The following is a 20,372-nucleotide window of genomic DNA, read 5'->3' on the forward strand; positions in this document are numbered from 1 at the left end:
CCCCCCCGAGTTGCCTCGCTAAGCCCGCAAATGCTGCTTCATTGTACAGGCCCTCTGCTCTGACAGATGCTTGTCGCTGTCGAGTCCTCCCCGTGGTTCTAGTCTGGTGTTTGTTAACGTCTGTGTGAGCTTCGACTGAAGGTTGTATTCCCTTAATTCATCTGCAGGTGCAGGGAAAAGCATCAGCACTCCTCAGGACTTGTTCCGCAGCTCAGGTAAAGCACACACGGACCGACGTGTCGTGGCAACTTTGGAGTCTGTGTGACAAAGCAGGAGTGTCGTGAAAATGAGTGAGGGGAAATTGATGAGAAAATCTGAACCGTTGGCATGTGGCTGAGGTTTATCTTCCTCAATTCTGCCTCTGTGGTGTCCTGTCATAACACTGTAAAGAAGTCTTTAATACCAGCTACTGAAGGAGTTGACTCGTGATGTGTGGTTCATGTGTACATGTGACATCTGTAACAGTGTCTCTGTTTATTATGTTGGACGCTGTATCTTCCCGCTTTAATTGACTGTGTTTGACCCACAGACACTCCTGATGCTCGGAGGAAGTTGACCTGCAGCACCCATTCACTGTCCAGCAGCACAGCAGGACCAAATCAGGGCGGCGGGCAGGCGGTTAGCCAGAGAAAGAGGGTGCTCAAAGCGCCCACGCTGGCAGAACTGGACGGCTCAGATTCCGATGTAAGATGTCTGACTCTTATGATTGATTACGAATGATCATGCGTGTCATGTGACTTCATCAGAATCTTGGTTATGCCAAAAGAGCAACAAAATTATACACAGTCCTATTTGGTGCAAAGAAAGAAAACAAACCATCTTAACTTTTTTCATGCACAAAATTAAAAAGGAGAATTTCTAATAAGCAGTATAAAACAAATATTTTTAAAAAATAGATATGTATGTGATGGCTTCTTGAGCTCAGAGCATAATTATGTCTAAAAGAATCGTATTCCACAATATTGCTATAATATGGTTAAAGTGACGTTCTGATTTAGCAGCTAAGCTCTCACAATTATTAATGACACGTTAATAATAGGCACACAAACTTGATTGTGGTAGTTAGGAATTTTCGATGAATTGCTAATATGTCGTTTTCTGGATGACAGGAGGAAACCACACGGAGCAGCTCCAGCATGTCCACGTCTTTGATAGAAGACACGTCTCCTGACTCCGTCGCAGCCACGAAGGGTATTAACTTTTGAACATAGTGTATTACACAAATTAAATGTTCCCTCTCTGGCAGACTTTTTCATGCATATTTGTGTCCCATGTCTCCAGCTCCTCCAAAGTTTCTGCCTGTCTCCGCCACCCCACAGCCAGACAAGCGACAATCTTCACAGAGGCGGCACTCTATCGAGAAGGAGTCCCCTACCAGCGTCAGGCCTTTCTTACCACCATCCAGACAGAGCTCAAAGTCTTTGGTACGTTACCTTGTGGAGGCTATTTCTATTGGACTCTGTTTATGACAGATCTTTATCATCTAAATGATTTAAAAAAAAAAAAAAAAGAAAAGTAAATATAAAAGCAGATACTCGGAAGCATTTCTGAACCCAGTTCATGACCCACCAGTTGGAAATATGCAGTCAGTTGGATGAAATATCAGCCTCGCTAATCAAAATGAATGGAAACCCATTATTGTGGTTACATCGATTAACAGCACCAGACGTACAATACGCCTGTTGAATTTACTCCTGTCCTGTGACCGGACATTGGTTTGCAGTGAGGTCACTGGTTTTCTGACTCTGAGCTTGGTCCTATGATTCTAGTGAAGTTGATGGATCTAATTGAAAGCACAGGACAGCGCTGTACGAAAAGGATTTTGGTCAAGTTGGTTTATTCTCACTATTTATGTATTTCTTTTTTTTTTTTTTTTTCCAACACTGCCAAACCCAGAGCTTCTAATTAAGCCAGACTCTATTTTTAAAAGTCTGCAGTGATGCATGTCAAGAATTAGAAGGCTTTCACAGAGAGAACTTCATATTTTAAATCTTCGATCCCTAATCCTTTCCAGAATCTTTCATAATTAGTGACAAATGTTGCTGATTCTGTTGTTTCCATTAAGATCTGTCCAGTTGACAGTAGAAACAACAGTGACGAGATTAATCTAAGACATCTTTGATGAGTCACTTTTAAAAGTTGGAATAAAAAGTTACTGTTCATTAATACTGGGATGTTAACTCTTTCTCCCTCAGATGCCTGCTAGGGGTAACCCTCGTTTCTCTTTCTGAGTTAAGCAGTTTGTCTTATTTCAGACCTGTTTCCAGAACAAAATGACTGAGTGTGCATCAGAAGTTGGTGGGAGGGATTTCTGCCTGTGCAGCTTTTCCCTGGTTTAAAACACCCTCTCAAACTTCATTCATATAAGAAGCTGAAGCTCTTTAGTTAATGTAGAACAGTCAGGTCTTTGTTGCATCCCCTCCCTTTCTCGTACTCCTGTTATATCTCATTTACATGTTTACTCTGATTAGCCATCTTCTTCCAAAGACTCACTTTAAATTATTTCTTATTTTCAAATGCTGCAGCTAATGACGGATCCCAGTGGCAAGGTAACTAGGTCAATTTCCTGTTTATCGATTTATTTATTTATTTGCACTGTCCACTAATCCTAACAATTAATACTAAGGAATGCATGCATGCACGCAAGGGAGAAAGTGATTTAAAGGAATGCCATCAAGGTTGGAAGATGCAGCCTAAAGCCTATCACTGTATCCGGCTTCTTCAAAGCTGTTTTTTATTGCTAGATGTACTCTGTGTGGTTTAGTTGAGGGAGCTGGCCGTATAGTGTGCGCAAGAGGCAGCACACAAGCTTTGTACTAGGATTTGGCAGAGACCGAGGTCTATGTGAGTACACCTGATTGAAGTTCAGGTGGGGAGCAGATGTGTGAAAGGATTTTAATGGACTGAAAGGAAAGCTGCAATGTCAGTGAACAGCCTTCCTTTTGAGGGGTACATTGAGATCAAAAATGAAATGTCAAGCCAGATATATTTGTTAAAAATTAAGTAATCCTATGTGCTCATGCATGTTTGAATGTGATGATGTAATCCAGAAGTTTTTTTTTGTATATCTTTTTATTAGATTTTATGCTTTGTAACAACGTTGGCTGTAAGCTGATGATGTAACTGACAGACCACCTAATGGGTTCATGCAGTTCTTGTATTCAATTTTACTGAGCGTACTGTGTGTGATTAGCTCGTTGGAATATAAGGTCTTGCTTCTGTTTAAATATCCTGTTCCCTCTGTCTGCTGGTCAGGTGGATGCCGGCAGTGGCGCTCAGGGCTCGGTATGTCGCCACTACTGCAAAATATCAAATTGCATCACCTCCAAGCACTGTGTGGGGGAACCATCCTGAATGGCGTCTAATTCAATCGGCTTGTTTTTTTTAGATGAATGGGACCTTGTGTTGTAACTGCTTGAGTGAATGCAACATCTGTGGCGTACTGAAAATAACTCAGGGAAGATTATATATGAGGCCAGATCTTATACAAGCACTCAATCCCAGTAAATGATGATGATCAGTAGATGTGCTCCCTGAGACATTTTCACCCCTGTGGACTTCTTTTGTAAAACTCCAGATGAGAGCTCAGCTGGCACCATGATGGGGGATCCTCTTACAGATTGTTTCCTTGGAAACATCTGGTGAATAACAGGAGCTCAAAACGTGTTTTTTGACAGAGAATAAAGCAAATCTGGATTAAAGTAAAGAAATCCTAGAGTTGTGGTTCCAGCATGGGAGGTGTTGTGTTGCATCACATGGAGGTTCTGCATTTATTTTCACAGCGGCGGTGTGAAACTGCCCTTCTCACATCTCGTTGCATGTTTAGGTGATGTGGTGTGCAGTGGGGCATTTTTGTTTGGGTTTGTCAAACACATCACTGTCTGTGTGTTTGTGAGCATGGTTTGATGATGTGATGCATGTTTCACCCGCAGGAGGAGTTCTGTTATCCGGCGGAGTGTTTGGCTCTGACGGTGGAAGAGGTGATGCACATCAGGCAGGTCCTCGTCAAGGCCGAGCTGGAGAAGTTTCAGCAATACAAAGAAGTCTACAACGCTCTCAAGAAAGGAAAGGTACAAAACCACCTGTAAACTTATGCTTTTCTCTTAAACTGATAATTTGTCACATTGATTTTGAAACGCTAGTGCACCTTCCTCACCTCAATTTTTGTCCTCCCCTGTCCAGCTTTGCTTTTCTTGCAGGATTAAAAGGTTCTCCATCTTCACCTGGTCCTACACCTGCCAGTTCTGCAAAAGGTAATTTGAATCGCTGTTAAAAGGACAGCTCAACTTAGAGAGGGAGACTCCAACATTTAAACAAAGTCTGTATTTGACACTGATTTCCAAATTTATAGTTTTCCTGTTTACGTACCAAACATACCCAATTGGCCTCATATCAAACAGCCACATGCCCAGCACATCCTGGCTGGTATTTCATTAGTCGATAAATCTACTGGATGCATATGAGTAGTTCTACATTTTTCATTGTTTTTCTTCAAACACGTACGTTATTTAAAGTGCTTTCTGCACTGCAGAAGTCTGAGTCGAGACTAAAGAAACCAAACTATCTACTGTAGGAGCTCGTCTCTCTGGCTCTGCTGCATTAGTTTCTGTTTTAAGCTTTAAGTGACAGTTTGACAGGAGTGCAGTACAAAATCAGTGAAGTGGTTTTCACGAATTTCCAGCTTATCAGTTTTTTACAATTTTTTTTTCAGACCTGTGTGTTCCCAGTGCTCGAAAAAGGTACGAGACTGTCAACTGCTACTTGAAACATCAGTTTAGTATTTGACACTCATTCTTTAAGACCTACCTGAGCCTTTTTAGTTCAGTTGTTTTGTATCTCTTTGCCTCAGATGCGGCTGCCGTCTAAGCCCTATTCCACACTGCCTATCTACTCTCTGGGTCCCAGTGCTGTGGTTAAAGAAGACACAGGCACATCTGCCCCAGCTGAGCCAGACAAGCAGCCGTTTGGGTCTGCGCACACCCGGCACAGTCTGCGCAGAAGGTGACTTAATAATCGGCGGCATCATCATGTTGTGGCTGCGACTGCTTTCCTGTGTGTGCACAGATATTCACTCAGTTGTCTCTGTTCAGGTTGTCCAAGCACAGCATCAGCAAAGACGGGCGGTCGCAGGATGAGCTAGAGCTGCCCAAGGAGCTCACTGAGGACTGGGTCACCATGGAGGTCTGTGTGGACTGCAAGAAGTTCATCACAGAGATCATCACCTCCAGCAGGCGCAGCCTGTGCGTGGCCACCAAGCGGGCCCGCCTCAATCGCAGAACCCAGTCGTTCTACATGTCGTCGTCCAGCTCTGTCAACTTCAGGCCTTCGGAGCGAACCATCAATGAGTTGTAGAACATCGGACTGGTCGGTGCACTTTAAGTTAAGCTTTGTCATTCAATTAAAAAAAACAAACAAAAAAAACAACAACAAAAAAAACAACAAAAAACTCCAAAACAAACAAAAAAATAACCCTCCCACAGTGATGTGTGTACATAAAGTGGAGTTTTGCAAAGAAGTAAGAAGTGACCATGTGGCCGGTCCATTCCAAGCTAAAGCTAGTAAAGTTTCTGATACTTCATCCTCCTCTCAGATTGGCTGAGAGGAGGGATGCAATGTGGGTCACAGAGAGCAGCCGAGCTTCTGCATGTGGGTGACGTTATCGAGCTGCTGATGTCACCATCATGAACCGGGGTAAGGATGAGTGGGAGCGAATGACACAGAAAGCCAAAAGGTGCAGTGGTATCGTGTAAATAGTTCAAAGGCCCAATCATAGTAGGTTTTCCAGTTCCTGTTTACGTCTAGCACTCAGGAAGAACAAACGATTGTCTTTTGACAGAAATGCACTGTAGATCCTCCCGTCAGGTCTGCTGGGGTAGATGTCTGCCAGTCCCCTGCCCCTCTGATTCTTCCAGCAACACTTATGCCAAAAGTTACATCTCTTTTTTTTTTTTTTTTTTTTTTTTTTTTTTTTAAAAGCCAGTTTAAATGTATATTTGCTATGATCTCATGTGGCTGATACAGCACGTTGAGGGGTTAAAAATAGCCTGGTTATTTTTCTGGGTGGGTTTTAGTATTTAATTAAATGTATAATCAATTCTGTGCCTGGTGCCAAAATGTAATTTCTTTCTCTGAATGCCTTTTGTAGTTACGGACCTACTGTGCATAAGGTTTGGTTTCTCACCATTCAGGCTGGCAATAGAAGCACAGACGTGTTGGGTTCGTGAGTGTGTACATGTTGTATATCTTAACTGTTCCAAAATTTGATTTAATATAAATCTGTAACAAAGTATAATTTTACCACGTTTTAGGATTTCTGCCTCAAGAGTTTCTTTATTGGAAAAAGTTGTTTATTATTATTATTATTATTATTATTATTATTATTATTATTATTATTAATGTTATTATGTTTCTGTCAATATAATAAAGTTTTATTTCTGTTCTTGTATAGTTTATAAACTTCTCAGTGTTATACCCTTCTAAATCACAAGTAGCACTTTTACTGGATCAATTTATTGTTTATTTTTGTTCATTTATGTCTTAAGTGATTATGATTTATAATGTTTTGTTTCACCTCTTGGGGGTTCATAGTGCCATTTCCCCCACAGTTCATGAATGAAAATGTGTTTGAGCGACTTCTGGCTGCTTCACAGGAAGGACTAATTACTGAATCCACTAGAAACACACCACTGAATTGAATGTAGGCACTTTAAGTATAGGACTGTCATCCTTTACCAATATTTTAGCCTTTTCAAATCACACAGTCTCACACGTGTTCAAAGTGTGTGTTTTGGGGGTAAAAAAAGTTGTTACAAAATGAACACAAATCTTAACCAGGCTGTTCGACGATGATGCCATGTTCCAATGAAATAGTCAATCTGATAAGTTTTATTTTAGAGATCTGTAAAGGAACGTGTGCATGCTGTACTGTGCTTTTTTTTTTTTTTTTTTTTTTTTTTTTTTTTTTTTTTTTGTTTATCAAGGAAATTCTAATAAAATCATCATGATTCTTAAGTCTGACTTGGTTGCCCTGTTACAGAATTCAGCCTTATATGCCTGCAGGCTTACAGAGCACTGTGCAAACCTGTGTTAGGCAGCAGAGGGCGATAGAGACAAAATAAAAATGAAACTGGTTTCCTCTCCATCAGCCTGCAGACACCAGGACATCAGGTGGTAAAGGATCTGTATTGCAGACAGATCCACAAGTTTTTCTGTACCATTTGTATCATCATCCATTTTCAGAAGCTTAAAATTAATTGAACAATTGACCGATAACAAATGTTGAACTCACTTTGAATATTTAACTGAAAAATGAAGTCCAATGAGATGCTGGGACGCATCAAAGTGATGGCAAAATTTCTGAATTGGCCAAATAAAAAAGGAATGCATTCAATATTAAAAGGCCATGTAAGAACACTGGAGTAGATGATGACAGAATTATTTTCATGGTTAAGAAACGCAAATAACCTCTGACAGAGTCAAGAACACTCTTGAGGAGCAAACCACTGATTACACTCAAGAACAGGAAGTCCAGATTTGCTAGAAAACATCCTGCACAGTCCAAGAAACATTCTTTGTTCCGGTGACACCAAGATGAAACTGGATAATGGGAAGAGAAAAGTATGGAGAAGGAGAGAAACCGCTCATGCATACTACACCTGGTCGAGGTAATTTTATGGCATGGGCTACCGCTACGACCGCCACTGTGTATACATAATATGACTGCCGATTGAAGCAGCTGGACGAATTATGAAGTGTACAGAGCTATACTCTGCTCAGATTTAGACAAATGCCGCAAAACTAACTGGACAAAGCTTCACAAATTAATAGCAACCCAAAGTAAATGGCAAACCACAACATGTTCTTCAATGGCCAAATCACTCACCGGAGCTCCTCTCAGGAAAGCAGCTTTTTAGTGACTGAATGCTAAAGTAAAGAGGCAGAGGATGTCAAGGCAAGAAATGCAGCACATCTGGTGGAGTTTACGGATATTAAATATTTAAAACAATCCTTATAATTAAAATTATGTTAGTTTAATCTATTAATTCTGAGACTCTGAAAATGTTAATACAATACATTTGTTAAACCCAATAAACTAAAGCTGAAAGTCTGCACTTCAGCGACTTCAATGATGGATTTTATGAAGCATGTCAGTCATATATATAAATGTATATAATTCTTCTTGCTGCAGTCACTGTGTGTGTTTATGGAGACACACAGAATAGGCAATGATATGCTACCCCTTAATGGGATAGTAACAGATACTGAAAATAACCTGCCCAGGCCACAGCCTCCCTTAAGGGTGACCCTCACACACTGGTATCTATGGAAAGGTATTGAGCAAACACAGAGTCTGTAAACAATCTGAGAAGGCTGTGTGAGCAGCAGCTCAGTGGAAGGTTTCACTGGGCTTTCTTACATTCTGCTCTGTTTGACTGAGCCGAGCACGTGACTGCCGGTGACATAATCAGAAAAGTCACCGCGTTGGTGGATTCAGCATTTTGAGTTTAGACATTAAGCTCATTTTGCAAGCACGAGTTGTTGAATGCATTCACACAGGGTTACAGAGAGGCATTTAGAGGGACCAGGCTAACAAGGAGCCATTTAACTCAGAGACAGTGATGAAATTTCCATTTGGTTAGTGCTTGTAGGCAAGTTTCAGCATTTCCACTAACACTAATGGACAAGCATTAAAGCGTAAGAGTGAAATCTGATCCCAAATCTCTTCCCCTAAGGTCAGCTTTGCTGGAGGGCTAGTTTTAAGTAGGCCATATACCTTGCAAACAGTGAGCCTCTCAGGGGGGCAGTGGTAACCGGATATGAAGCCTTCATACCAGACGCTCTGCATGAGGAGAATGTGCCCTGAAGGGTCAAGAGGTTGACACTCACATAAAGAAATGCATTCACTACATTCCAGGAACATCCCAATATTTTAATGGGTTTTGCACTGGTGTTTAATGATGTACGGAGAGAAAATGTGTCACCTGACAACCAGAACATGTTTCTGCATTGATGGTGTTCCCTCATGCACGAGGAGGTCGTGACTCAGCTAGTCTGCATGCAAATTACGAGCCTGCTCAAAATGAAGACCGATAAGCTGAACTAAGATGCGATTTTGCCACAGCTGATCTGTTTTTATGCGCAGAAAGAATCAATGCAACAAATAAGAAGTTTGACTCTCTCTTTAGTACATAAACACAACATTTATGCACATCGTACAAGTAATACCGCATACAAAAATAAAGAGGAAGTCTCTTAATGTGCAAGTAGCAGCAATGCATTGTTCAGTTGATTCGTGAGAAAGTCTCAAACATTAAGATGTATACCACAAATTGTCCAATAATGGAGCTACCAAGGGCTGGAGCAAAACACTGAATGCATGCTCCATGAGGGACAAGAGGGCTGCAGGACACAGAGGGATGTAATGGCAATCAAAGTCTTGACAGGTAAGGATTTCTTTGTATGACTATGATTTCCCAAATGAATAAAAAAATGAATTCCAGATCAGTTGGTGTGATTGTGCCAGATCACCTTTAGGTTGCCCCTGCAGTCTGATGTAGCCTGTAAACACACAAAAAGTATCTCTAACAACATTTTTTACTTATGGCCGCTCACAGCAGGCCACAGGTTGTCTTTATCTAACGACATTTGCATGCACAGTGAAATATGAATGTAAACCACCATTGAAATATTTGCTCACAGATCTTGGACTGATCCAAAATGTCACATCTTTGCATACTGGTTCTGCCATGTTTTAAACAGACATCTTAAAAACAGAACAAGCTTTGTTGGGTTTTAACTGAAAATCAACCCCCCAAGACTGGAATAAAGAAAAAAAAGTTCTTCTTTGCAAAACTTCACCAAACATCAGAGCAGGTACAACTTTGCAGTAGCCCTTATTCTCATTAATCAGTTCCCTCTGATACACATCAGGGTCAAGAAGGAATGTATTATTTTTTGACCTATAAAGTGCAAATTATTTAACCAGTTTCAGTTTTGTCAAGAGTTAAGTGCAGCTGCCCTGCAGAGTGACAGGCTGTGTTCAAATATCTTGGAAAATACAGTATTAACACAATTTAGTTTGCTTTATACAAGTGTATCCATCTGCGGAAACAGCTTTTAAAGAGCTGTTTGGATTACATACGTGTCCGAGTAGCTGCCTCTCATCATTTCTGGGGTCCTCGGTTCACTTCCGCCCCAGATGCTTAGAAATGACACCTCTGCATGCCAGCTGAGCTCTTCTTCTCTGATGCAGATGAAAGTCAGCCCGACCTTAAATGCCGCTTTACTGAGCTGCGTGAAAGAATGGTGTCACTCTGACATGGTTTCCCATTTCTGTTAGAAGCCAATAAATAATGGCAAAGGGCAGGTGGAGATTACAATAAAAAGGAGCAAGCCGTGATTAGATGGTGGGTCATGGTGGGTTTGGTCTGTTGGAAACGCAGACTAGTGGGAGAGAGCCGTGGTCGAACAGCTTGTATGGCAGAGAACCTTTAGAGGTCCAAACGTCTGTTTTTGGGTCGTAGCACTCGAAGCAGTCCGAGTCCTCGATGACGTCGTGGCCATTCAGGATGCGTCCACCTGTGACGTAGATCTTGCCGTTGATCACTGTAGCACTGTGATGCATTCGTCGCTCCTTCAGGTTCTCACACTTGAAGAATTTGTTGGCTTTGGTGTCGTAGGCAATCATTCGCGTGGTGTACCCTGGAGATTACATGGTTGGTAAGTCATAGTAAATTACATATAGTAAACAAATCCCAAAGTCGACCAAGCAGGTCGAAATATGAGTCAAACTATATTATAGGCAATATATTATATATAGTCCATATTTTAGCGTAAAACAGCTGCTGAGAACAACATTTTTTCTCAGTTTTTTAAAAGTAAAAATGCGTCCTTACCTCCTATGATATAGATCTTGTCGTCTATGACGGCGGCGGGAGCACAAACATTTTTCACAGTCCTTGTCTCTAATTTGGACCATAGATTGCGAGCGATGTGATACACCTGTGTAACAGCACAAACACCATCAATCAGCCTTTTTGGATTTCCTGAGCATCGCAGGCTGTTCTTCACTGAATGCTAACTTCGACTGAAGCCTTCCTTACCTGAATCAGCCTGACTGGGTTCTGCATGGCGTCCTCCCCTCCAAAAACATAGATCTTCTGATCACTGGCTGCAACAGCTGGATGAAGCACGGCTGTGGGCATGGGTGCCATGGCCTCCCACTGGTTAAACATACTGTTATACCTCTCTACTGACTGAGAGATGCGCTTATCTACACCGATGCCTCCTAACACAAAAATAAAGTGCAGGTATGAGACGCTTTGGTGGGCATATCGTGGCTCCAGCATGGGCTCGGCAGTCCTCCACTGGTTGGTTTTGAGGGAGAGTGTGTAAACTGTAGCGCTGACCGAGCTGTCGCCTGATGCCATGCAGAGGCTGAGCCCGCCGAGGACGTAGAGGATGCTGTGAATGCACACATAAGCAGCTTTGTAGAGGCGCAAGGGGAGCTTGGCCAACCACTGCCAACGCTGAGTCCTTTCGTCATAGAGTAACGCTTCCCTTGAAGTCTGTTCGTTGTTTTTGCGTCCTCCAACTACCACCAGCGTTTCTCTGCAGGTATAACGTCTCGGTGTGGTCCACAGAGGCTTCAGCTCACGGCTGCACTTGGCGCTGACTGTAAGCATAAGGCGACGGACTGACTCGATTATCTCAGTGCAAAGGCTGGAGCTCTGCACCAGTGGATCATTGGCAATGAACTGGAAGAGGTAAGTTGGGTGGATGTAGCGCAGACGGACTTTCTTGAAGAGATCGTGGATTGCGCCCCTCCGTGAGAACGGGTCATGGTGGATCCACGCCAGCAGGGTCTCAAACACTTGTTCCTCCTCAGCACAAAGTCGGTCGTCTTCTAGGTAACACATGAGCTCCGGGAGAGACAACTCACAGAAATCTTCTGTAGCGGCCACGTCAGAGAAGGACCTTACAGCCATCTCCTTGGCCCTCTCCTTCAAGCTCTCACAGTGAAGTATCTCAGACAGTCGGATCATGCTCAGGCAGTTTTCCGGGCTCAGCTGCTCCTGGAGGAACACAGAGCAGGCTTCAAAGAGGCTTCCGTAATGAAGCATGGAAGCTGCCTGCATGAGTGGGAGCACAATGTCCATGGTGATGGTGATGCAGCCCGTATAAACATAGTCCACAATGCCAATGAGCACATTTGAAGAGATCCCCTTCAGATTCACGCGGGCCTGGCTGCTCTCCAGAAAGTTACTGCAGAACATGGCGCGGAAGTACGGGCTGCTGGACACCAGGACGTTCCTGTGGCAGGGGATCTCCTGGTGTTCAGTGCAGAGCAGGACGTCCGTCAGGATGCGCTCCTGCCGGAGGACGTTGAGCTTTGCGAGCAGGTGAGAGGGAAGTTCAGCATCTTTGAAAGAGAAAACATCTTGTGGTCTGGTGGCCATTCTGCACAAGGGATGACAAGGCAGGAATCATTTTGTGACTGATGTCGTATTTTTGTTTTCCAACAGGAGAAAGTGGATGACCGACTATGCTGATGATGTGTGATGTGATGATCTACATAAATATTAGTGACGACCACAGTTTTTAAAATTTGCTTGCATCTTAGTCTCTGTGTACCATCCTCCTCTGTCACACTAACCATGTCCTTCACTACATCCATCAAACATTTTTGTTTTTCCTCTTTTCCTCGTGTATTCCTAATATATCCAATGTCCCTCCTCTGCACGTGTCCAAACCATCTCAGCCTTGCACCTCTAGCTTTGTCTCTAAACTGCTCTACCTGAGCTGTCCCTCTGATTTCTGGTCAGTCCCAGTGAAAATAATGACATCTTTACCCTGCCACCTTCAGCCCAGCCTCCTGTCTCTTTGTTTTTGCCACCATTTCCACACTAAACATCACAGCAGGTCTCACTACCATCTTGTAAACCTTCACTTCACTCTTCTGTCACAAATCACACCTGACACTCGTCTCCACCCACTCCACCCCACCTTCACACTCTTCTTCACCTCTCTGTTGCTTTGGATGGCTGACCCCGGGTTTTTAAACTCATCCACATTCATGACCTTTTACACAGCTTCACTGTTACATCCGTCTCCCTCTCATCCACACACATTATTCTGTTTTGCTCCTCCTGACTTTCATTCCTCTTCTCTCCAGTGCATACCTCCACCTCTCCAGGCTCTTTTCCACCTGCTCCCTCCTCTCACTACACATCACAATGTCATCTGGAAACATCATAGCTCATGAACTGACCTCATCTGTCAACCTGTCCAAGCGAGAAGGGACACAAAACCAATCCCTCATCCCACCCCCACCTTGAAACCATCATTCACTCCTACCATACATGTCACCGGTGACCTCATACATGTCTGCTGCTCCTTTCATATGCTTTCTCTAGCTCCACAAAGACGCGGTGCAACTCCTTCCGACCTCTACACCTCTGCTTCACATCTGTAGAGCTCTTTCTCAGCATGAAGCCATACTGCTGCTCTCTGATCCTCACCTCTCTTCTTATCCTAGCTCCAACAAGTCTTTCCTCGATCTTCATAGTCCATCTCATCAGCTTCATCCCTCTGTAACCCTTGTTCTTGAAAATCAGTACCAGTACACTTCTTCTCCATTGCTCAGTCATCCTCTCACTCTCCAGGACCGTGATAGCTGCCCTCATTTCCTCCTTTCTAATCCTCTCCTTCCTGATTTACTAACCGTTCTCCATCCATCCTCCTCTCTAATATTCTTTATTCATGAGCTCCACAAAGTGCACCAATTAGATTCACAAGTGTGATTTTAAGAAATTTGTATTTGCAACAACTTAATCATGCATGCTTCGAAAACCGTGTGATCTGGTTCATAACAAAGCCTTTCACTTATTCCTCTCCTCTCAAACTCTTAAACCTCCCACGTAGCAGCTGTCTTTAATGTGAATGACTGACACAGATTTCTGTTCCAAATCCTGTCTAAATGATCTCACAGGATTCGTGTGCCATTAGGGCTTATTTCAGTAATCAAGCTGCCCATCATCACTAACATAAACAGAACTGTATCAGCGGACCATCTGTGTTTGTCTCTGCAACCCATCTCTCTCTGGACTGGCCTCACAGTCTCTCTTGTTATTTTTTCTATATGTCATGTTTTCTCTCTTAGTCCCAGTGTGTCTCTCTCTGGCTGGAGGGTTTGTGGTGATCCTATTGTTTAAAGAGCATGAATTTCATTGGGCTATTAGCAACATTAAGTCTTCAAATCATCTCCGTGCCAGCTACCGATTTACTCCCACTTACACGGTCCAGCCTGTCTGATATATTTAGACCACTAATCATTATTGTATATTATTAAATGCCAATAGCTGTGAGTGGCATTTCACGACTGGGAGTTTTAACTCAGACTTCAAACAAGAGCTGCTGGTGGAGCTGCAGAACCTCTCATGATAAACTGCATCTGAATTTAAAAATAATCCATCTGCACCTTAATCACTTAGTCAACAGTGGTGATGGTGATGAATTGATCATGTACGCAGCTTAAATTATTACACTTTTAACAGACAGTTTATACCATGGCATTATATTTTTGAGAAACATATCCAGTCTAAATAAAGAAATGTCATAAAATGCAACGACTCACTCCTTTAAATGCCCAATAAACAAGAGGAAACGTTTTAACCAGAAAATATAGATTCTTAACTAAGAGTTATGCTAATACAAAAGAAATTTCACATTTGAAGATTTAATAATAAAACTGGAGTTAAACTGAGGAGTTTGAGACAAACATCTGTGTGAACAAGATGATTCCAGTTCATCAGCAGTATCTGTGATTAGCTCAGCCCTTACCTCCTGTCCTCGGAGGACCAATATTATCCAAAGTCGTCAGTCTTGACAGAAAAAAAGGATTAATTCCAAATGAAAGACAGTTTAAGCATTACCCAGAGAGAAAATGGGTAGTGACTCAGGGAAGGGTTTCCAGTTAGGCGCTGTGGAGATTGCCATGAGGCCACTGTGTACATTCCTACAGCTAAGAATAGTATCCTGGGCCACTGTGACTCCAGCCGGGCCTCTCATGTGACACAGCGCTGTTTGGTACCCAGCTGCCAGCTTAACAACTCAGCCAGGGTCCAGTGGAGGGAGTGTTTACAATAGCCGCAGGAAGGGGAACCATCACAGGGTCCTGACTCAGGCATTGTTCCCACCCAGGCTGGTCTTTCATCAAAGTGTCCCCGAGCTGCTAACCCTTGTCGTCTTCTAGTGCCGTCCAAGTTCATCCCTCCTCCTCCTCTTCCCCCTTCCTCATGTGTGTAACCCAGGATGTAGTCAAATATAGAACGGTGCTGATGGGCCACTTTGATCAGGAGAAACAGCTGTAAGAACTGGGCTCAGTTTTCAAGGTGTGGTGGTGTTTCTGTTAGTGTCCATGAACGTGCACAACTGGACGTGACCACTGTTGCTATTAATCACCCGTTTGACAGTTAACTCGTTGCACTGTGTGTGTCAAATCATCAAGAAGTATTTGCCATACCTTTAAGAGTTGAGCAACCAAACGTGGAGGTCCACATTTATATCAGATATCATGAGGTCATCATGTTGCCAAGCAACCACTTAGCTTGGCAACATGATGGCTAAAATGACCCATTACTGGCATTTATGCACCTATAACACCTTATAAAAGTGTCATATAATTTTTATTTTGCATCAGTAACATCTAATTTCTATCCAAAAAGGCTGAATTATGTGTAATGATGTCATTATGTTGCCTGACAACCACATAGCAACTGGCCAAAATGACCTATTATTAGCAGTTATGCATCTCTAAGAGCTTATAAAAGTGTCATATAATTTTTTATTTTGCATCAGTAACATCTAATTTCTATTCCCAAAGTTTAATTATGTATAAAATGATGCATAAAAAATGCAGGCTACCTGTTTTGTAGCATTTGTGCACCTGTAGCACCTTATGAAACCATTCTTTTTTCTTTTTTATTTCACGACAGTACATCACTTACATCCACAAAAGCTAAACTACATGCCTGGCAATCACCTAGCAACGAGCTACAGTCACTCATTTTTAGTACATAAACATCTGCCAGTCTATTTTTAAAAAAAACTTCTCTCTTTGTGATTAAGTATATCACTTTAAAAACAACACAAACGGACCAAAACCTACTAGCATGAGCATGTACTAGTTTCAAAAATACACGCAAATTTAAAAGCACAGAATACATTACAGAGAAATGTTTTGTTGATAGCGATCGGTGACTCTGAAAGTTGAGGCCTGGACCTCAGTGCATTAGCAGGTGGAGAGTTAACTGTGAGGCTCATAAAATTACAAGCAGTTTATTAGTTAATCACTTTTTGTGACTCCCCTGTGTGTACTCAGAGTGTGAATGAGTCTTACAATAATAAGTACTGTCTCTAGAGGAATTACATGATCAGTACATAAAGAATAGCTGTTGTAAGAAATTTTAAAAAATTGATTATTAGACATTACTTAATAAAACAAGCTGCTGCTGCTGTGGGGAGACATTATGTCAGATGGTTTGAAATGTAAATAAAGTTGACAGTTTGTTTCCTTTCCTTTTTATTATTTACATTAAACACAAGCAGAGGAGAAAAGCTCAGGGTTACAGAAGGTCTGATCGCTGTTCACAAAGCAAAAATGTCCTCTGCAGCTCACAGTAGTAATCAGGTTTGGTATTTATTTTAAGGTGAGTCATTGTTTGCTGTTGCATGGCTACAGCAGATCATACTTAGGCTTCCCCTTGCTGTTAAATCCCACTTTAGCCCCTGCACATTAAAGCCTTGAGACTATGAAGAACTTTAACAGTATATTTTAAAAAATGTATATTTAATTCAAAAAAAGAAACACTATTCTTCCACCTCTATGCTTCTAGTTTAGAAACAATGTGTGTTTTCACAGCTTTTATATCATACTGTAGCCTTAGATGAGGTGTTTCACAAGTAGACAACGCTTTATTTTAAGAGATCACACGCCAGAGAAGGCTGGGGAACACTGTTACAGAAATAGGGTGCAAAGATTTCCTTTCCTTCAGAGATCAGATTGAGCCTCTTGTGATATTTTTTTAAATCAGTCTTGTGTGACTTTACAGAGACATTTAAACCTTATTTTCCTTATATTATCTGTGAGCTATAATGTCATGAGGATTCTCAATCTGCAGCCCCTTTCTGCACTCCATGGAGTTATGCCGGTTGTCTGCCAGGCAGATGAATTACTGTCATGTTTGCTTAGCGGCATATGACAGGGAACTGAAGTTACATGCAGGCAGATTGAATGACATAGCTGCAAGAAAGTGAGCTGTCAGCAAGCCAGATATCATGACCCAAGAGCAGAAGCCACTTTGGTGTTGCAGTGAAATCTTACACTGAGTCACCAGTCACTAAGTGATAGTTTCATGCTTACACGTCGGATTCCTGTAAGAACAAAACTGCAAATCAAACAAAAAACAACTCGTAAAAGCTCCAGGTCAGGGTGCAGGGACAGATTTATGATTTTCTATTTTTAGTTAATCATACTGGCTTCAAACCTGAATTTTGCTTTTGTTTCCACTGCTGAACAATGATCACATTAACCACTCACTGAAATATTAAAATATACTGTATATATTTTCTGACCAGAATAAAGATATGATAACAGACCTACTGGGACAGAAGATATATTATCACACTAAAGGATTTTTTTATGGTGTGAAAATGAGAGAAAGACAGATTGGGGGACCTAAAAAATTAATGAATTTCTTTTCCAAAAAATTAGCTCAGGTGATAGAAGTGTTTTAACAGATCATTTTGGCTTTGCACTTTTATGTCTGACAGGAAAACGATGGCAGCATTTCCAGCTACTTAAGCTAATTATAATGCCCTGTGTTAAAGATGACTGTGTAGTTAAATCCACATCAATCCAGAGTTGTGCAGATGCAAACCTGACAATCATGTAGAACAAGAGATTAGAGGCGATAATTTATGTTTTTAACCAAATTTATCTGCAAGTATTGCACTGTGTTTTATTGTATTGTCTTTCTGTGAAGCTAGAGTTGCTCATAAGTGGGACAATGATACTATGACAACATTTTGCCGACGGTTTGTGAATCTGAATGTTAGATACACAGGGGAGACTTGTAGAAAAAAGTGTTATGAGTACTGAAATTGGTTAGAAATAATATAAACATACATGTACTGGACCACTTATAAACACCAATAGTATCATTATATGCTACATCAAAATATCTAAGTTTGTGTGTATTATTATAAATTTTATATTTCAATAATGTCTCAGTTAAATAATAACCTCTTTTGACCCCCCCACCCCCACCCCCAGCTAATAAAGTGGAAGCAATAATAAGATACTGCTGTATCAATATTTTGACCCACACTAAATGCAAATACTCACAGTATGAGTGTGAAAAATATGCTCATAGCCTACAGACATATATAATATTTACTCCAGTTTGAGCAGGATTCCAAAAACATGCAGAGCCCTGCAGGTTTAGACTATTCCTTAGACTTTTCCCTCAAACAAAAGAATATCTTTTCTGCATCATCAGTGATATGGACAGGCTTTGGGAGATGGAGGCCCATCCCAAAATGTCATTGGGATGCCCCCCCCCCAGTCAAAGTGGCCCATCCAGTCAGTCAGACCGGCCCTGACTTTCTGGCTTCACGTCTTCACTAGGATTAAAACAGGCTGCCGTGGGGGTGGAAAATGCTCCACATGTGCTAAAAATACTAAAAATAATGCAGTAATAATCGCACTTTAAGATAAACCATTGATTTGGACGGCGCTAACATCATCTCTCATTTGAAACTCCGCTCTCTCCTGCTCCATTCAGGTCCACGGTCACTCCTCAACAGGAAGTGACGAAAGTAGCCACGAGCGTGACGAACGGCTCTTTCGAAAATACAACAAGGAAGTTACGGTTTATTGTGAAGGAAAATAACCGCTGGAGAAAAAAATTTCTCCTCAAACCGGGGGTCCCTTCGCTCGGTTGCTGGGTGTCCGGGGCGGGCGAGGTCACCGTGGACTTTCCCGAGAGCCCGTTTCCGATCGTCTCGAGGAATTCTACTTGTAGCCAGCTAGCTAGCTAGCGATGAACACGGACGTGGAATTTCACATCAGGCAGAATTACCCGTGGAACAAGCTCCCAGCTAACGTCAAACAGGTACCGACTTTTAACGTTTCCTATGGGCACGGAGAGAGGGGGGACACCGCAAGGGGAACCTGTCAATGTCACCGGGGCTGCTCTCTGTCATACTGGCAGCTGTCAGTGTCGCACTGCTCGCTCCCCGTCCTCTGCAGGGCTTCACCATCCAGCCGGAGCCATAACTGACCATCATTACACTCCAGCTACTGAAGCCACACTGGCATCACATGACAGTTTGTTTGATGGGGTGGGGGCACCACATGATTTTAGAGCGTGTATGTCACCTGCAGATACGGCTTTTACGTATTTGTGCCTGGTGCATTTAATGCTATTGAAATGTGCTGTTACAGTTAGTCAGTCAAATGCATGACCCCCCCTTCTCTTCTTGTGCCACTACGCCAACATGTCTCGGTGAAGAGGAGGTGGGTGGATGAGCAGTTTGAGCTGCTGCATCCTCATACACCCTCTGAAAAGTTGGATTACTCATCAGAAACAGTGAGACTCCAGGGGCCCCTGGTGTACACATCTGGCCTGATGTGCACAATATAACAAGTTTTCTCTCGCTCAAAACAGCTTTAGATACAATATTAAGCTTATGCCCCAATTCCATTGTTAATTTTCCTTTAATTTAAAATATCTCTTCTCATTTTTTGTGTGAGTTATCATGAATCCAGGCGCTACTGTGGCTCTAAAACCTGTGGATTACATCATGACACATAAACTGTCCATTGAGGATCAGACAGGTCATTGCTGATATCTGATCTGCTTAAGGTCATTATTGGTCCAATACCAACCGGTGTATTGGCCTTGTAAGTAACTAGAAGTATGCTGTAGGTATGTGCTACCAAAATCAAGCACAAGACGATGCTTCTTGCTTTATTACCTACCTCTTAGCCTGTGTCAAATTCAAATCCCTCATTGCATCTTTGCAGTTAATATGGTTTCACACGTTTCTCAACACATATGACATCACATCTAATAGCAGGAAATATTCCAGTATGGAAAAATATTTCACAGACAGCTGGAGAACAGGAGGTTTAAAAGAGGCCCTGTTTGGTTTCATCCCCTGACACATTAATGTGGTTGACCTGGGCATTTTCCTTTCTCTGCAGAGTTTGGGGAACTCTCAGCGCGAGTATGAGAAGCAAGTGCTCCTGTACAGCATCCGCAACCAGCTGCGATTCCGCAATAACCTAGGTGAGCAATATTATCCCC

The 20,372-nt window shown here is 42.2% G+C and overlaps 3 protein-coding genes across 11 annotated transcripts in view; 2 read left to right on the plus strand and 1 right to left on the minus strand.

Annotated features, from left to right (window-relative positions):
- Window positions 1-6,964, plus strand: part of spire1a (spire-type actin nucleation factor 1a) — a 39,599-nt gene extending 32,635 nt beyond the window's left edge. For 2 of the 7 annotated variants that reach the window (XM_005917421.3, XM_005917424.3), the window contains 11 exons: window positions 168-215; window positions 530-684; window positions 1,110-1,191; window positions 1,282-1,424; window positions 2,526-2,549; window positions 3,256-3,285; window positions 3,933-4,070; window positions 4,183-4,253; window positions 4,712-4,739; window positions 4,850-5,001; window positions 5,091-6,964. In XM_005917421.3, the coding sequence (XP_005917483.1) occupies window positions 168-215; window positions 530-684; window positions 1,110-1,191; window positions 1,282-1,424; window positions 2,526-2,549; window positions 3,256-3,285; window positions 3,933-4,070; window positions 4,183-4,253; window positions 4,712-4,739; window positions 4,850-5,001; window positions 5,091-5,352 (1,133 nt within the window). In that variant the 3' untranslated portion in view covers window positions 5,353-6,964. The remainder of the gene's footprint in view (window positions 1-167; window positions 216-529; window positions 685-1,109; window positions 1,192-1,281; window positions 1,425-2,525; window positions 2,550-3,255; window positions 3,286-3,932; window positions 4,071-4,182; window positions 4,254-4,711; window positions 4,740-4,849; window positions 5,002-5,090) is intronic. The other 5 variants (XM_005917423.3, XM_005917422.3, XM_005917426.3 and 2 more) reach the window with 5 other exon arrangements.
- A 2,934-nt stretch (window positions 6,965-9,898) lies between these two features.
- Window positions 9,899-15,224, minus strand: klhl38a (kelch-like family member 38a). 2 transcript variants are annotated; one of them, XM_005917419.2, is made up of 4 exons: window positions 14,842-15,224; window positions 11,103-12,459; window positions 10,896-11,001; window positions 9,899-10,701 (listed from the first exon to the last, which is right to left on the minus strand). In XM_005917419.2, the coding sequence occupies exons 2-4, from the start codon at window positions 12,456-12,458 to the stop codon at window positions 10,412-10,414; spliced, it is 1,752 nt and encodes a 583-aa protein (XP_005917481.1). In that variant the 5' UTR covers window position 12,459; window positions 14,842-15,224; the 3' UTR covers window positions 9,899-10,411. The 2 variants fall into 2 exon arrangements, with proteins under 2 accessions (XP_005917481.1, XP_005917482.1); XM_005917420.2 differs by lacking the exon at window positions 14,842-15,224 and having other exon boundaries at window positions 11,103-12,561.
- A 3,632-nt stretch (window positions 15,225-18,856) lies between these two features.
- Window positions 18,857-20,372, plus strand: part of fam91a1 (family with sequence similarity 91 member A1) — a 27,074-nt gene continuing 25,558 nt past the window's right edge. Inside the window, exons 1-2 of one of the 2 annotated variants that reach the window (XM_005917418.3) lie at window positions 18,857-19,175; window positions 20,270-20,354. In XM_005917418.3, the coding sequence (XP_005917480.1) occupies window positions 19,104-19,175; window positions 20,270-20,354 (157 nt within the window). In that variant the 5' untranslated portion in view covers window positions 18,857-19,103. The remainder of the gene's footprint in view (window positions 19,176-20,269; window positions 20,355-20,372) is intronic. The other variant, XM_005917417.3, reaches the window with a different exon arrangement.

This window comes from Haplochromis burtoni, unplaced genomic scaffold (genome assembly GCF_018398535.1).
Source record: "Haplochromis burtoni strain Fernald_Lab_line unplaced genomic scaffold, NCSU_Asbu1 Contig_25, whole genome shotgun sequence".
Classification (NCBI taxonomy): Eukaryota; Metazoa; Chordata; class Actinopteri; order Cichliformes; family Cichlidae; genus Haplochromis; species Haplochromis burtoni.

What these genes read in the sequence shown, in the direction of transcription:
- klhl38a (XM_005917419.2), bottom strand. Translation starts at nt 12,458, where the DNA reads ATGGCCACCAGACCACAAGATGTTTTCTCTTTCAAAGATGCTGAACTT. An exon ending in ACCCAGTCAGGCTGATTCAG is followed by an intron (nt 11,002 to 11,102) that starts GTAAGGAAGGCT and finishes GCTGTTACACAG; the next exon opens with GTGTATCACATCGCTCGCAA. An exon ending in CAAGATCTATATCATAGGAG is followed by an intron (nt 10,702 to 10,895) that starts GTAAGGACGCAT and finishes TGTAATCTCCAG; the next exon opens with GGTACACCACGCGAATGATT.